General features: G+C 44.6%; 1 protein-coding gene across 3 annotated transcripts in view; it reads left to right on the top strand.

Annotated features, from left to right (window-relative positions):
- LOC138530222 (guanylate-binding protein 1-like) overlaps window positions 1-18058 on the top strand; it is an 865941-nt gene that overhangs the window by 588995 nt on the left and 258888 nt on the right. For all 3 annotated transcript variants that reach the window (XM_069640892.1, XM_069640890.1, XM_069640891.1), the window contains exon 6: window positions 8300-8542. In XM_069640892.1, coding sequence (XP_069496993.1) covers window positions 8300-8542 — 243 coding nt within the window. The remainder of the gene's footprint in view (window positions 1-8299; window positions 8543-18058) is intronic.

Here is an 18058-nt window from a genome sequence, read left to right as displayed (position 1 = left end):
GAAACATGGATGTCTGAGGTATGGAAGGGAGGTGTGTGGAACAGAGATTAGGGCTAGGGATATATGAGGATGTTGGGTGAGGGGTGTCATACTGTGTTTCCCTTAGATGGTCGTCCTTGTCCCTACAGGGGGAGTGTTTCCCCATGAGATCCCCCCTCTGATTACTACCCCCAAGGGGACAATCTGGTAGCGGCCTCACCTCTCTACCCTGAGGGAGAAATGGCGACATCTAAGGATTCATCACACAACCTAGACAGATTCGACTTTTGTAACCATCAGAAAGTATTGATTCGAACCTTGTTGATTCTGCTTGACTTAGTGATATAAACTGAAGGGAGAACACATTCAAAGTTACTCACTGTATTGACTAATAAACTCCCAGTCCCCTTTCCTCCATACTGTATGGGTGTCACTCCCTAGGGCTGGGACTGGAACCTTTTTTCTTCCAAAAAAGAGCATTTCCCCTTTAAATGTACAGGTGGGTGTAGGCATGGCAACGGGCATGACCACACCCCCATATCCGTTCCCTTCTACATGCCGGACTGCTAGAAGAGCCTGACCTAATACACTTTTGAAGGGAGTCGTAGAGGGTATCATCTCCTTTGCTATACAGCTAGCTACGCCCTTGCTTAAATACCATTCATAACATTTTAACTCAACTTTCATAGTAGTGATGTGTTCTTAAGACATTAAAAAAACGTAAACATACAATTGTGTTGCAAGTTACTCAGGGTTCAATGCAGCACAATGGTGAAGGAAAGACCTTACCTTCTTGGTTTCACTGTAAAATAATGCTCTGAACAAATACAGTAACTAATTTTTTTGAGCACTTTGTGCTAGTAATTTTTCAAACTTTGTGTCAGTAATATTTCTTGAACTTCACATTGTAAACCTTTCAGAGCCACTTGATATTTTTCTAACCAATGCTGGAGGAGATTTGAGGAAAAGAATGTGTAAGCAAGGAGAGATTAATTACCTAAATCAATTAACTAGACGGATTCAGCAGTGTGCCGTTTCTCTTCCCTCAGCCAGGTTGCAGAGGTAGTACTTGCGCTTCACAGAGAAGTATTTTTCTTCTGTTATTGTAAGTATAGGTATAATGGTCCATAGTATGACATTTGTGAGACTTTTGGTTATTGGGGCAGGGAGTGGGGCTAACTAGCTCACTGCGGGTTAGCCCCCCTTAATAATTACTTATAACTCCTGTTCTGTAATGGATCTAACGTTGAAAATGGTTGATCATACGGATATAACGAAGGTCTAACAAATGACATCTGTTTTTGTAATATTTTTGATTGAGGGGGTGACTAGGTTACTACGGGTTAGCCCGCCTCTAAATAAATGCCTATAACTCCTGTTCTGTAGCAGATCTAACTTTGAAAATGATTGATTTTACCGTATCCAAAGAATATGTATTGAAATTAATGACTTTTTCCCCAAAATGTTGTAGGGGGGCAGCCCCCCTCCTTTGCAGCCAAATATGTAAGCACCTGTGTGTGATCTAACAAAAAAAAATGCCTGATCATACCAGATCTAATGTATATCAAACCAATGATATCGTATTTTGTAAATTATTTGTTTGGGGGGCTAACTAGCTCACTATGGGTTAACCCCCCTCTAAATAATTGCTTATAACTCCTTTTCTGTAGCACATCTAACGTTGAAAATGGTTGATCTTACCGGATCTAACAAATGACATATGTTTTTGTATTATTTTTGATTGGGGGGGTTGACAAGCTTACTACGGGTTAGCCTCCCCCTTAATAATTGCTTATAACTCCTGTTCTGTAATGTATCTAATGTTGAAAATGGTTGATCATACGGATCTAACGAAGATCGAACAAATGTCAACGGTTTTTGAACTATTTTTGATTGAGGGTGGGTGACTAGCTTACTACAGGTTAGCCCCCCCTCTCTAAATAATCGCTTATAACTCCGGTTCTGTAGCGGATCTAATGTTGAAAATGGTTGATCATACCGGATCTAATGAAGATATAACAAATGACATACATTTTGGTCAATTTTTTGATTGAGGGGGGGCTGGCTACGGGTTAGCCTCCCCTGTAAATAATTGCTTATAACTCCTGTTCTGTTGCGGATCTAACGTTATAAATGATTGATCTTACCAGATCTAAAAAATATGTATTGAAATTAATTACTTTTTTCACCAAATTTAGTTGCAGACCAATATTTTAGCACCTGTGTGTGATCTAACAAAAGAAATGCACAGAGGCATGGAGAAGTTGGAGAAAAGGGCATTCTGTTCTAATAAGTAAATGAATGCACCGTTGTCAGACTTGATGCTGCCTCCAACTTGTTTGTCGACTCGCTAAGCAATCCTACTTTCCCACCATTCCACCTTCTGAGGAGCTGTCATGCCTGCGCCATGGGCGCATCCATGTACGCTCAATTTGGACTATATGTTTATCATTTATTTACAACAGACTCTTGGATCCATCTATATTTACTTTGGGAACTTTATTTCCCATTTGCGAGACTTTGGTGCTTTATTATTATTTCCAACAAACTACGCATACCATAATGCACCTGGCTACAAGCATCGATTCCTGGCTGTTCCTATTGGTTATCAAAGGAACTACACCCCCCAGAAGCCCTAGGGACTTGCCCTGCTTCCACCAGCCCAGGAACAGAAAGGGAGGTGGCCGATTGCCTGCAGGTGTGCTTCGCCAGGTGCAACCAATTAGCCTGCCCCTGTGCTGGGCTAGGCAGTATAAAGGCTGCTGCCTGCAGTGGCTCTGCCTCTTGCATCTGAGAGTCCTTCCTCCACCTTTTGCATCTTCCTACTGATCTTGTATGCTGCTTACCTTCTCTCCTGCTTGGACCCTGCCTTGTTGCTTGCTCCACCCTGCTGCCTCCAGCCATAGCCTTCCAGGCTCCCTGCCTCACAGCCCTGCTCCTCTGGGCTCTCCACACTGCAGCTGATCAAGCTCTGCTGCTTTCCAGCCTCAGCCCTTGTCCTCTGGGCTCCCTGCCCTGCAGCCTGCCTCACTCCGGCTGCCTTCAGCCCTTGTCTTCTGGGCTCCCCTGCTCTGCAGCCTGCCTCACTCCGACTGCCTTAGCCCTTGTCCTCTGGGGCTCCCTGCTCTGCAGCCTACCTCACTCTGGCTACCTACAGCCCTTGTCCTCTGGGCCTTCCTACTTTGCAGCTTATCACGCTCCGCTGCCTACTACCTACCTTTTCCGCTGGGTTCTCGGCCTAGCAGCCCTCTACGGTCCTCTGCTACCTTCTACGTTCAGCGGCCCTGTCCCTCAGGGTTCACTCCTTACTGCCCGGCCCTTACGGGATCCTTGCCGTGCAGTCTGCTTTACTCTGCTGCCCTAAGCCCTTTTCCTCTGGGCGTTCTACCTTACAGTCCTACTCCTGTGGGATTACTCATTGCTTTCCTGCTACTCTGAGCTCTCAACCTTGTTCCTTACTGTCCTCTGCTATCCTATCCTATTACACGACTTTCCTTTCATTTCCTTCTGCTAGTTTGCTATCACCTCCTTTCCTGGATTTGTCTGTAGTATCTTCTCTTGTACTGTTTGTAGACCCTTTTGTACAGAGCTTGTCTGTTGGTTCCCATCAGTCAACCTCTGCCCCTTCCCTTGTCCTGTTTCTACATTACAGACACCCAGAGCTGCTGTTCCAAGTCATGAGCAAACAGCGTGGGCCTCTGTTATAGCAAACTGTGCAGAAGGCTAGAGTATTTCCAAGGTTCGTGGAATACTCTTTTCCTATATCTGCATACACCCCAAGAGGGTATTAATTCTGTATCTTTTCCCTTGCTACTCTTGCTTACTCTTCGTTCTCTTTCCTTTCCGCTGTGTGTGTTCTTATCTGTCCACTTTATTTGGCACAACCACCCAAACCCTTTCTGGGTGTCCTGTGCCACTCTTAATAGAGTGCCACTCCTGACAGAATGCAAGAGCAAAAAATGTCTTGTTCCATAGGCCGGAAAGGCACACACAGAACAAAGATGCTTTCCTTTCGGGTTAAGAAACCTTTGCATAAACCTATGGTTTCCCTAAAGACAGCAAACAAGAACCTTAGTCTAAAGGACAGTCTTGCCTTAGTAAACAAAGATTTACAAGCACGGTACTATACTCACTGGCTAGCTGACCCTTCTTCCATGTACAATTATTATGACATTTGCGACTATGACCCGCAGTCCTTATCTGTTGCAGAGCTACAACAAGATAATGAATTCTTACAGATCTTGTTAAACCAAACAGTGAAAAACACTCCTGCGTCTTCTGACAAGGCTTCTAACACCGCAACAGCCAAGGATATAGCACTCATTGTGGGAGACTCTAAACCAGAATGCGCTGTTGCCAGAGTGATATGCGCAAGATCGGCTTGGCAAGCTCCCCAGAATGCTGGAAACCCTTATTTGACAGGACAAGGCAGTCGTTATCCTGAGGTTTGTGCATCTGGTCCTGGGTACAAAAGACCTATACTAACCATCGGTTGTCTTAATGCTTCCACTGTATCTACTAACCACAATAACCCTAAGGTCAGTCTTCCCATTGCTACAACCGAATTCTCTGCCACACCAGCTTCTGAAGCTTTAGATCAAACTAATGATACTTACCTGCTACACGAACAACTCCTACGCCTTAAAAGAAAGACCGAAGACCTCTATGATGACTTTGTTTATTTGTATTATAAGAATCTTATGAAGGGACACAAGTCACCAGACCATCTGACACTATGTCCAACACCTGACATCTTATCTTTAGAGATCGACATGATAAGGCCTGGAATTGCCATACAGACTTATACCAGGCAGATGGAAGACCTAAATATAGCATATGTATCCCTTCTAAAGACTGACACAGCTCTTTCACCTTCCAGCCACAGAAACTCAGGTTGTTGTACTGACAGAAAAGAATTAACTCCTCCGGTGGGTCAAATCACGCACACAGCCATTACACCACAAAACAAGGGTGGTCTTCTGATTGGAAATCCCTCTGAGTCAAAGGATGGTTCCGCCCTCACCCTTGCCTATTGTCCAGTACTCACAACCTCTTCTGAAATGACAATGGCAGCTGAAGAGACTGGCGCAGTTCACACCGAGCATGCTGAAGTGGCAAGCGGGGCTTGCCAAAGTGTGGCTGTGCTATCAGACAACACTCTTGAGCAATCAACATCTTCAGTTTCTTCGATACCCCCTGAATTGCCAGTGGATGTGGTACCCGATCTACCAGTAGTTGCAACACCTGAACTGTCTGTAGCTGCTACAGCACCCGAACTTCCAACTGAAATTCATGATCTTCCTGCTGCTGTGGTTCCTAAACTCCCTGCCACATTTGAGACTCCTCAAGTCTCTGCTGCAAATCTTGAGGTTGCTATAGCTGCTGTGATTCCTGAAGCTACTGCTAATTCTGATGCTCCCGATGCCCAGATTTCTACTTCCTTCGCAGCTGTGCTCGCTGCAGCAGAATCCTCTGCTACACGACCTGATCCCTCAGCACCTTCTCTTCCTGATCCTACATCCGCCATGCTAACTGTTGCAAAGTCAGCGAAGGGTTTTCCTGTTAAGACTACTGCTCCAGTTGTTCCTGCTGGTGTATCTATAGCACTAAGACTGCCAGACTCTACTCTACCAGTCTCAGGTGCGTTCCAGCCCGCTGGCTCTCTCATGACACCCACACACCCAGTTGCTACAGCCTTGATACTCTCTACAGCCATTCAAGATCTCACTGCTGCTGTAACCTCTGATCTGTCTACTAATCATGGGAAAACCGCCGCTGTGACTCCTGAACTCTCTGCGGCTAACCCTAACGTTGTCATTGCTGCTCCGGATGTCTTGGAAAGCCTTCCTAAAGCTACCAACTCTGCTGTACCTATGGCTCCACTTTCCAGCACCATATTGTTGCCCGTCAAAGCAAAATCTATCATGGAGCCTGCAGCAGTTTTTCACAGTTCCTCTTTTCATGCACACACAGTTGGGGTCTGTGTTTCAAAGACTTCGTCTATTCTGATTGCTACATCAAAGGTTCTGAACATTGGTACTATCTCCGTCATTCAAGACTCTCACCTTGGAACCCGTTTCTGGTGCTTCATGATGTGCCTTTTTGGATTAAGACTCTTGTACGGTGTGACAGACATTCTTCCTGTAGGTCGGACTTCAGGGAGCCTGGAGAGGGGCCTGGAGAGGGGCATACTGTCATGGCTGCGCCATGGGCGCATCCATGTACGCTCAATTTGGACTATATGTTTATCATTTATTTACAACAGACTCTTGGATCCATCTATATTTACTTTGGGAACTTTATTTCCCATTTGCGAGACTTTGGTGCTTTATTATTATTTCCAACAAACTACGCATACCATAATGCACCTGGCTACAAGCATCGATTCCTGGCTGTTCCTATTGGTTATCAAAGGAACTACACCCCCTAGAAGCCCTAGGGACTTGCCCTGCTTCCACCAGCCCAGGAACAGAAAGGGAGGTGGCCGATTGCCTGCAGGTGTGCTTCGCCAGGTACAACCAATTAGCCTGCCCCTGTGCTGGGCTAGGCAGTATAAAGGCTGCTGCCTGCAGTGGCTCTGCCTCTTGCATCTGAGAGTCCTTCCTCCACCTTTTGCATCTTCCTACTGATCTTGTATGCTGCTTACCTTCTCTCCTGCTTGGACCCTGCCTTGTTGCTTGCTCCACCCTGCTGCGTCCAGCCATAGCCTTCCAGGCTCCCTGCCTCACAGCCCTGCTCCTCTGGGCTCTCCACACTGCAGCTGATCACGCTCTGCTGCTTTCCAGCCTCAGCCCTTGTCCTCTGGGCTCCCTGCCCTGCAGCCTGCCTCACTCCGGCTGCCTTCAGCCCTTGTCTTCTGGGCTCCCCTGCTCTGCAGCCTGCCTCACTCCGACTGCCTTAGCCCTTGTCCTCTGGGGCTCCCTGCTCTGCAGCCTACCTCACTCTGGCTACCTACAGCCCTTGTCCTCTGGGCCTTCCTACTTTGCAGCTTATCACGCTCCGCTGCCTACTACCTACCTTTTCCGCTGGGTTCTCGGCCTAGCAGCCCTCTACGGTCCTCTGCTACCTTCTACGTTCAGCGGCCCTGTCCCTCAGGGTTCACTCCTTACTGCCCGGCCCTTACGGGATCCTTGCCGTGCAGTCTGCTTTACTCTGCTGCCCTAAGCCCTTTTCCTCTGGGCGTTCTACCTTACAGTCCTACTCCTGTGGGCTTACTCATTGCTTTCCTGCTGCTCCTCTGAGCTCTCAACCTTGTTCCTTACTGTCCTCTGCTATCCTATCCTGTTACACGACTTTCCTTTCATTTCCTTCTGCTAGTTTGCTATCACCTCCTTTCCTGGATTTGTCTGTAGTATCTTCTCTTGTACTGTTTGTAGACCCTTTTGTACAGAGCTTGTCTGTTGGTTCCCATCAGTCAACCTCTGCCCCTTCCCTTGTCCTGTTTCTACATTACAGACACCGAGAGCTGCTGTTCCAAGTCATGAGCAAACAGCGTGGGCCTCTGTTATAGCAAACTGTGCAGAAGGCTAGAGTATTTCCAAGGTTCGTGGAATACTCTTTTCCTATATCTGCATACACCCCAAGAGGGTATTCATTCTGTATCTTTTCCCTTGCTACTCTTGCTTACTCTTCGTTCTCTTTCCTTTCCGCTGTGTGTGTTCTTATCTGTCCACTTTATTTGGCACAACCACCCAAACCCTTTCTGGGTGTCCTGTGCCACTCTTAATAGAGTGCCACTCCTGACAGGAGCTCAGTGAACAACTGAACTATTTTTGTTTTCTTGAAAAAAAATTAACAGAGGTAATCTGGCTGCCCCCACGTGACGAATGCCCCTGCTTGGCTATCTGGGTAGACGGTTGGATGGCAAAGGGGCTCGGGTCTTTTCGCCTGCCGCCACATGAGCCCGGAATGGTTCAACACCGTTCAGTTGTAGTTGAACTCTTAGACCCAACCACTTCGTGCTATATCAGTTTAGCCATGTATCCTAATAATGCACGTCCCCACCACTTTGGGGCTGACATAATGAGCCGTATATAACTCGCTTCACAATATAGAGTTTAACAAAGTTGCTATTGGCACTGAACAAATCGCCAATAAGTATCAATTTTCCTATACATTTTTTTATGACCACAGTTCATCTTCGTTCCCAGATATTTCTGACTCGCTGTTCTTACCATGTGCTCGTCCCCACCACTAAGAGCCGAAAGATATTGAGGAGTGTACCGACTGCTCCTTCTCGTTGTGCTCAGTTCGTAGGATCGAGTGTAATTGGCTGAGCTCTACTGACTGTCTCTTTTCGGTGCTCTTTCTCACCTCTCAGGCAGCAGCCCGAAGAGCACCTTGTATAACCTCCCAAGAGAATGCATCCGACTGTTTTTCCCAACGCGCAAGTGTTTCGTCTTCGACCGTCCAGCCTCCAAGCAAGGCCTGAAAAGAATTGAGGAACTCCGGGACAGCGAACTGGAACCGGACTTTGTGGCCCAGGCGAAAAAGTTCTGTCAATACATCTTTGAGAAATGCAGAGTGAAGAATCTGAAAGGCGGATACATCGTGACTGGAAAGTGTAAGTATGAACCAAATGAGTGAGTGAATACAATACAGCATTGGCTAAAACAGTCTCTAAATCAGGGGTCTGCAACCTTTGCTTCTCAAGATGGTTTGCACTACAACTACCATCAGCCCCCAGTCAATGGTAAGGGTTCATGAAAGTCGTAGTTCAAAATATCTGGAGAGCCGCAGGTTGCAGAGCCATGTTCTAGACGACTATCATTTCTGACTGATATACAGGGACTAATGCACTATGTATATACAGAAAGCTCTTGGGCCAACCATCTGTTTTAAAATGGTCAGTTTAGGTTACTTTTCAATTTAGAATTCGACCTTTTGTCTTTCATTTTATTTAATGTTGTGTATAGTATTCTTTGTAGAAGTAGTAAAATAATCCTATTAGACCCAAAGTCAGTATGGGGAGTGAGCTGCCAGCCCGCACAGCCTGAGTAGAGTACCAGACTGATATGACTGAGAAAGACCTTCGGTTTCCCAATGAAGGCTGATGTTGTGATGTTGGGCTCCTAGAGTGATAGCACAGTCTGGTACTCTACTGCAGGCTGTGACATCACTGTGGAGTCCAAGGTCAGAATGTGACACAACTGCATCATGGAGGCTATCACCGAAATCTGGATTCCCGAATGATGCCACCACCCTGGCAGCTCGCCCTTAATACCGACTTTGCCTCTTTCTCTCACTCCCGTAGTTGCTCCAAAAAAAGGTTTTGGTCTCAAGCGCAGCAAGGAGACACCATTGTCACCCTTTCCTTTCTGGTTTCACACCCTCTGCCTTTGAGCATGTCTCAGTGCATCTTCTCGCTCCCACCCCTCTTACTATCATCATTTACCACCCACCGGGTACACTCCACTACATCTGCTCCAATCTTGAACTCTTACTAGAAATACTACCAGCTGAAATCCATGCCATCATAATGGGTGACCTCACCCTTTTCAATATGACAAAGGCCCAACAGCCCCACACTCTCCCTCACAACTCACTGGTCAACCTTCATAACCTTCCAACCCACACCGAAGGCAACCCTCTTTGTCTCAAAATTCTTATCTTCCTGTTTCCTCTGCTCCCACAATTGTCCCCTTCCCATCTGACCATTCTCTCATTTAATTTGCCATCTCCATTCCTCTGCCTCCCTCTCTTCCCTCCCTCATCTATAACCAAATGGAAATTCAAGCACCACTCAAAGGTCTCTGACCTCAAAGTCAACACCTGGATCCAAGCTCCCTCTCCGCCACTTGCTCTAACTCTGCACTGCCTACCCCTTCATTGATAACTACACCACCCGTGCCTTCACATCCTACTGCCTGCGTCCTCAACCATGACTCTCCCCAGTCATCCAGCTGCTGAGGACAACAATGCATCAATGCTAATGCTACTGTTACGAAGACCGACTCCCCACTCTGGTCACTGCCTACGAGGACTCTCCACTGACCCTCACCACATCTCTCGATACAGCCAAATCCTCCTATTACACTCACATTGCACTTATAGGAGCCCTTGAAACAAGGTTGTCTTGAGGATAATCAATGCCAAGTGCATCAGACAAAATGCCATTCTCCTTTTGTCCATTTGCAAGTCTTTTTTGGGGTCCACAAACTTAGGTTTTTAGTTTGCTGCTGTTCACTCATTGGTATAGGTGAGCACTTTGTTTTAGTGATGAGAGGGAGTGCCCCTTTAAGTCAAGCCAGATGCTACTCAAGGAGTGGCTTGAAGAGAAGGTAGCCATGACAGGTTACCAGGAGGGCCAAGAGCTAGCACTTTCAAAGGCAAGTGGCCTGCACCCCACTCTGTCGGTAAATCGAAAGGACAAGTAACTTAGCTAGTTGACACAGGGGCCCTTAAGTATCCCCCACAGCATGTTTATGCGAGTAATCTCACATCATTCCTTAGTCATGAGGATTTGTCACAGAATAGGAAGATTTAGATAGTGAGCCTCTCCCTAACCCACTGCAAAGGAAGCCCACCCGTGGCCCAAAGGGAGCGTAAACTTACGAATCATATATCGCAGACTCGGCAGGCATTCGGCTGGTTGCCTATGGAAGATATGATTCAGATGTGAGTCCTGATTCAAATTTGGAAAATCGTGAATGGTCTTGCACCAGAATACCTTTCATATATGGTACAGAACTACCTGCCTAAACCTATGCTCAGATCCCGCTCCAAATATTTGTGGGTGACTAGCACTTTTCGTAAAAAACCTCTTGTGGAAGTATAATGGTGCGACCCCTTGGCTGTCGGCTATGGAATAATCTGCCAGTCTTGGCAGAAAAAAATTACCACACAACAAGGCTTTAAGCGTAAACTGAAAGAGTGTTTCTGCTCCTTGCATGTGTCAGAAATTATACGTTGTTGTAATGCATCTGTGTTTATTATATGTTTGGTGTTTTATAACGCATTGAAACTGCACTTGTTCTGGTATTATGGTATGCGGATTTGGGGCTACCTTAGTTTGAAGTGCACTTAGGTATATACAGTTAAGCACACTGTCTTATTATTAATAATTCGATGGCTGCATACTCTTGGTTGCAGAGACTCATCCCCCTGTCCCTTGAAAGGTAAACTGTAAAGGTGCTTGCTACCCAGAGTATTGCGCTTTTCTTGGATTTTAAATATTCAATACAAATCAATTAGACATTTTTAGAATAAAGTTGTCCAAAATGTATTGATGGTGAAATACCACGTGATACGCGGTGAAATACCACGTGATACGCCAGGGATGATTCCTGAAAGGACATCCCATCCTGGACTGTTATATAGATTGGATTTTAACCCTATATATATGATGAACAACTGAGGCGCCATCTACCACGTATTTGGAATAACACTAACTGTTACCAGATGCTGATTGGATTTCCCCGGGACAAGAAGGGGGATAACAACATGCCATACTGTTCCACATTTATTTGAATATAGAGAAGACGCTGGGAATCTTGAATACATGTAACTTATCGCATTTAAAAGCCCTGAACACGACCAGTGGTCGAAACGTGTCGGCTAAGTGCAACCAATAAATATTGCCCAACTTTAATCTCAAAATGTCAAATTGATTTCTATTGAATATTGAAAATCCAAGAAAAGCACAATACTCTGAGTAGCAACCAACTTTACAGTTTGCAATGTTCTGGTATTATGTATACACTCAATAAATATATTACATGTTTTACTTCTGCTACTACTACTACTACTACTCCAGGACTAATACTGTGGTGTAAGCATGACATTTCAGTGTATTTATTAAACAAGGAGGTGAATGCTTTGATCAGAAATGCTGTAGAAGAGAACAGTGAGTGGAGCAATCCCTTTGCATGGAGATTCACAAAACATCATAGTGACAATTGAACAGGTGGTAGAGCGGGAAAATGCGCATGAGAACATGGACCCAGACAAAGAGACATTGACAACATATATTTTGTACATCTTCTACGCATATTACTTACAGTATATACAATTAACATTTGAAGTCGCTGTTGCAGGGGAGGTCTGTACGTCTCGGGTGAATTTTCCTTTGATGGAAGGAATGTTTTTAGAGCACTCTGTAAGGCTGGGAATGCAGGATTTTATTTTTGACTTCCAGGCGTAGTGAACTCTAAAAGGGGTGTTCAATGAGGGTGAAGGAGTGGAAGCGGGAGGCCGCGCAGTGGGGGCCAAGGGAGTGTCTGGTTCAGCATGGTTGGGATGGCATGGTGTGACTTTTGCATGAATGGATTTAAATACAGTGTTAGGAATTTGAAGAGGGGCCGATGGTGCATAAGGAGCAAGCCCATGTGAAGGCATTGTGCAGCTATTAGAGAGGTACATAGGAGGTTGCACAGAGAGCAAGCTGTAAAGTTAAGAATTTTATTTAGAAGGAGTAAAGAGCAGAGAGCAAGACTCTGGAGGGAGGCTAGAGCAGTAATCGCAATGACTTAAGATGCAAGTGGAAGCAACCATTTAGTAGAGTGGCATAGCCTTCAATTGTCACCTCTTCTTTCTTGGTGTGTTTGCCCTGGCTCTGGCAACTCTGGGCACACTGCTCTACCCATGAGAGACCCCAGCTGGCAATACCTGCACCCAATCCTGATGCCTCAACTCACATGTGCAACTGCATCCCCTGCAGCGTTTCTACTGTAGTCAGCTTTCTGAGATGTCCCCAGGACTTCACTGACCCAATCCCTTGTCCTATCTTCTAGGGTCCTTTGGCTTCGGTGCAAAGTGTCTTCTGTACCCTCCTTGATCACGTCTTTATTACAGCTGTGATTCACACACTCTGCACACATCCTTCTCTGAGCCTCTGCTTCTGGAATTGTGGTCTGGACTCATCTGAGGGGGCCACAAGACTCCCTTGCTGAATGGCTGCTGTTTCACCCGCACCTAGTGGTAGTGAGAAACCGATTAATTTGATTAATTTCGACATAAGTCATAATAGAATTGTTACATGAAAAATACATCTCTACTAAACCTGAACAATATAACAATACATGAGTCCATTACAAATTTGTAAAATCATAACATTTTCCAGATGAGAGCATTACCCGTAAAATAGACTCTAAGCTCAGTAACCATCAAAAGGTCTTCTCATGTTCCCTTTCAAAACCATCATCTTCACTACTCAGATTCTTTTGCGTTCCCACCCAGCGGTTTGAGAACTGCAGTACGTCTCGCGACATCCATTCACCAGCTCCCAAACTCCAGGATTTCTGAGACATTCTAGCAAATTCATCCTGCACAAGTCACTGAACAATGAACATAGAAATGTAAAATGATAGACTGTTTCCTTGTCCCCTTTAATAGAATACCATTTATTGGAAAATGCAGCTATTTGCAATATTGCCAGACTAAATTCTGTGAATAAGGATAAATCCTTAATAATAAATCCTTGCATTCAAGGATTGCACTACATTTAGGTATTCCTTGAAGCCGCCACTAGTTTGAACTATAATTTTTTCTTTTAATATTAGACTTTGTGCACTGCCATTCATAAGTGTATCATAAATAATTGCTTAAATGTTCTTTTTACCTCCCCTCCCGAATGTTTTTCATAGTGTACACGTCATCCTAATTTGTCAGCAGACCTATTTTTCTTAACCAGTCTCATATATGCCTTACCAATGATAGGGCCATACATTCAGCACCATTATAAATGTCCTGCATATCATTTCTATTGCCTTAATGCTGGAATCGCTGGTATCACCACAAAACAGGAGTCACAATGGGAGGCCTGTATCCATGAACTATTGACTTCACGTAGCAGTGATACATTTGAAATACAACTGTTTGCATGCTTTCTTCGTTGATTTGTAAGAGAATTGTTCTTCTTACACTTTGTTTTACTTTGACCAACCAATGTGTTTTCTGGTGAGGATTCTGATTTACCAAGAGTTTCTCCCCCGGCTTCTCCTCCAGATTTAACAATCTTTCACCTCCACCTATCATACGCCTCCCCCATGTTATTATTCTCCTCTGGGCGGCGAAGTTGTGCAAATCCATTGCTCAGGTTGGGTGATAGATCAACATGTAGAGTAGAATTTTCAGTTCATAAAAGCTTTATTCAACATTGGTCGTCAGCATGAATACACAATTAATATACAATCAATTAAATCCAATAATAAGAAAGAGGGGGGAAAACGCATATAGAGTAGAATTCTTATTGATGGGGGTTTGCTCAAGTACTGGCCCTAGAAGACCACAGTCCACATCAATTATAATAGTAGGATTACAATCCAGCTCACCGGTAGGCCTTGTACAATGAATTGCAACTGGATTATTATTATTATTAGGCTTTATGTTGGCCAAAACCATAAGAGCAGTTCATAATATCTTATTAAATACAGCAAGAACATACGAAATAGCATAAATTGATATGGTTGAATCAATAAGGAAATCGCTACTTAAAATCATATATGTCTACACATAAGAATCGGATATCAGAAAAATACCTGCCAATCAAAGACACAGATAAAAGACTAAAGTGCATCATGAATAATCAAACATATTAAATACATTATTTACATTATTATTAGATTAAAAGGTGGAATTTTGTAATTCCTACCTCCATCTTGGGAGTTCATATTGAGCAATAGGGTCCTCAGTGCTCTTTGCAGATGCTTGCATTCCTTTCTTTACTCTGTGTTATATATTAAGTCACTATTCAAAAGGACCCCCATCTTCTATCTTTTGGAGTGGCCATTGACCCTTCTTTTTTTGCCTGTCGTTTATCTTTTTATTAGCACGTTCCCATTAGCTATGCCACCTTGTGCATAATAAAGTAAATTGAATAGTGTCTTAAGTATTTGAATACATTTATTTTCATCATTTATTAGTGGCATTAATATTTCTGTCTTCTTAGTCGACTGCACCAGGGACATTATGTCGGTAGCCTTTGCTTTACTGTAGGGTGCATTCAAAGGCCCCAAACTTTCACATGAAAAACAGGATTTTTCAGCACTCCCACAAAAACGGCTTTGCATTTTAAATGTGGAAATATACCACTGATAACAGGAAAAATGTCAGGGAAAAGACATGGTGCTTGTTGACAAAAAGTAATGTATATTATGTTTCGCATGCAAAATACCAGCAGACATTTGAAAGGAAAAGCCACTTTGTTTTTATGAAAAAGTGTCTCTAAGACAAGGGCAAACTCTTTTGCTGGCTGTGGCACACTTCACAAAGAAATCCCCCACTACCAGTCTGGATTTTACATGCCCCATCTAATTACAAACTGCAATAAAGTGACCTGCTAAAGGTGAGGAAAACCCAGTGTTCCCCAGACTTGCTGGCTCTGAAGGCAGTGATAACAAGACAGCTCCCCTTGGCTGGAGCATGACTAAAAGGTGTGAAGAATGTGGGCAACCAACTTCAATGAGCAAGCTGCAAACACAAAGAGAATAAAAAATAATAATATGAATTCTGGTTACAGGCGAGCCCAGTGAGACCATATGGCCTGGAGGCATGAGAATTGCCATTTATGTGTCCCACATGAAGATTTGCTATTAATTTAAAAGAACTATTGTCATTCAGGCCTTTTTCCCAGCAACCATAAGGCAGATTTTCTTCATTTATGTACTATTTTTTAGGTAATTTCCAGGTGATTTTGGTGATATAAAATCCATCCACCTGCAATTCAGGGAACTGTTAGGGTCATCTAAAATGTGTTTCTGGCTGATCTGAAAAAGTTGCAAATGTTAGAGTTGGTGAACAGGTGGGGGATAAAATTGTGGCACCACCCATTTGGAGCACCCTCTAATTCCACTGGCTCTGTACTTCGTGGGAGGGAGATGCATATTAAGCTAGTTTCTTGGACATAGCGGGTTTGTGGAACAAGTTGCAGTTGGTCGAGAACATGGAGTTTATCAAGCTTCATGAGATCGTCCTACTGCAAGAAACCTGGGACCCGGCACTGCCTCATTTTGATGGTTATTTGACGTATGGTATCCCTGCTAAAAAGAACAGAAGAGGGTGTAACTCAGGGGTCTGGCAGTGTTAGTCACAACCTCCCTTGATTGTGGGATTGAGGTGGTAGACACTGGCTTGAATTTATACAATTGCTGAGGGTTAAGTTCCCGGGAGCTGAGGCGTTTGACCTTCTGAACCTGTACAATAGTCCAAATGGGGTAGTTGGGGAAGTTTGGTGCAAAATCAAAGAATTTCCAGATAGGTATTTAGATGATCCCGTGAACTCACAGAAAAGTCTAATTTGGGGAGGGGATTTTAATATCAAAATCGGCAGTGGCCTTTCCACTGACCTATATGAGTCCACGGAGGAACAATTGTTTGGGGTCATGTAATCAATAATGGCCGATAAGAGGGTCTGCTCCAGGGGCCTTCAGATGAACACTTGGCTTATTGAGTGAGGCATGCGCTCTGTCAAAGGGCGATTTAATCCAGATATACCCGGCAAATCTACTTTTAGCAATCATGTGGGGTACTCCATGATAGACAGTTTTGCCTCACGCTAAACCTATGGAAACACATTGAAAGTTTTGATGTGGCCATGGTGGGGAATAGTGAGCATTATCCATTGGTCCTAACCCTGAAAGGAATAACATCTGTGGACCTTAGTGCGTCTAGTGTCTTATCTTATATAGAAGCAGATGAGAATTAAGTGGGGGAAAATTTTGGACCACGGCTTGCATTGGAAAATCCTGGCCAGTCAACGGTCCTCGGTTTTGGGGATCCTAGACAAATCCAACAAACATGGGGTAGTGGTGGGCCTCTTTGTGGGAATTTTGGAAGCCTTATCAGAGTGTTTTTTGATGGTTCCGAGACCGATAGGTCTATCAGGTAAACGGGGTTGGTTTGATGCAAAATGCAAACTGGCAAAATTGCCACTTTTGTCTGCTCTAACGTGCCCTGCAGCCGACAGATGTTGCATTGCACAGGCACGGACGGTCTACCGTAGGACACTTGAGCACAGGAAATGGGAGTTGGAGACAACAGCCTGGGATGAATTTCTGGAGGCCATAAGGGTTAATGATACAAAGGGCATTTGGAAATTTGTGTCAAAGGAGCCTAGAGATAGTCCTTCGGGGACTCATGTGGGTGCTTCCGATTGGGTGACTTATTTCAGTACCCAATATTGCGATGGTAGAGCCAGAGAAGAGACTAATAGTGGGGGAGTGGAGTTACATTTCTCCTTGGAGGAAGTAACCAAGGCTATCAGGGCTCAATCTTGTAATCAAGCTCCTGGGCCGGATGCCATAGCTGCAGATCTTTTTATGATCCAGCTTAATTTTTGGGCTCCGTTGTTGACAAGGGCCTTTAATGCATGTTTAATCTCGGGCTGATATCCCCCGTCATGGAAGACAGCTACAATCTTCCCCATTTAAAAAAAGTAGATATCACCAAACCCTCTTCCTATCGCCAATTTCTCTCCTGGATACAGCATTCAAAAATTTTGGACAGGTTTTGTTGGGGCAGTTGGAGTGCTGGTAAACCGAGAGTAATGTCCTCACGGATATTCAGTTCGGTTTTCGTCCAGGTCTGGGATCTATGGAGCAGGCACTTAACCGGTATCTGTTAATATCAAATGTTTTTTGCCGGGTAAAAACGGTTTATCTCGCTTTCATGGAGTTAGGCACGGCCCTTGACAAGGTGGATTGCAGGTTTCAGATCTTGCTTGAGTCCATGGGCAGTCCGGCGACATTGTGACAGTTTTGCGGGAGATTCACACAAACACCAAGGCCAATGTCTGGTTTGCCCCGGGGCGGAGGTCCACAGAGTGGTTCGATGTTATATTGGGAGTACGCCAAGGGTGTGTACTGGCACCCCTTCTCTTTACCCTGTTCATTAACAGGCTATTGCAGGCACTTTTAAATACTGCTGCAGGTTTTTTACGTGTGGTGGGTAGACCATTTCCTTTTTGGCGTACGCTGATGACACGGTGCTCATGGCCAGAACGCCCAAGGCATTGCTGGCATTGGTCGACGCGTACTCCCCATTCATAACAAGTTTAGATCTAAAAAATAAACTCAGTCAAGTCAGCGGTCATGAGCTGGAGTACCAACAAAAAGCTGATTAAGAAGCGCCCCATCGTTTTCCT

The sequence above is a fragment of the Ambystoma mexicanum genome, chromosome 1q (assembly GCF_040938575.1).
Source record: "Ambystoma mexicanum isolate Mex_15411 chromosome 1q, UKY_AmexF1_1, whole genome shotgun sequence".
NCBI classification, from domain to species: domain Eukaryota; kingdom Metazoa; phylum Chordata; class Amphibia; order Caudata; family Ambystomatidae; genus Ambystoma; species Ambystoma mexicanum.
Note: the sequence above shows the minus strand (reverse complement) of the source record. Positions and strands in the feature narration are given on the sequence as shown.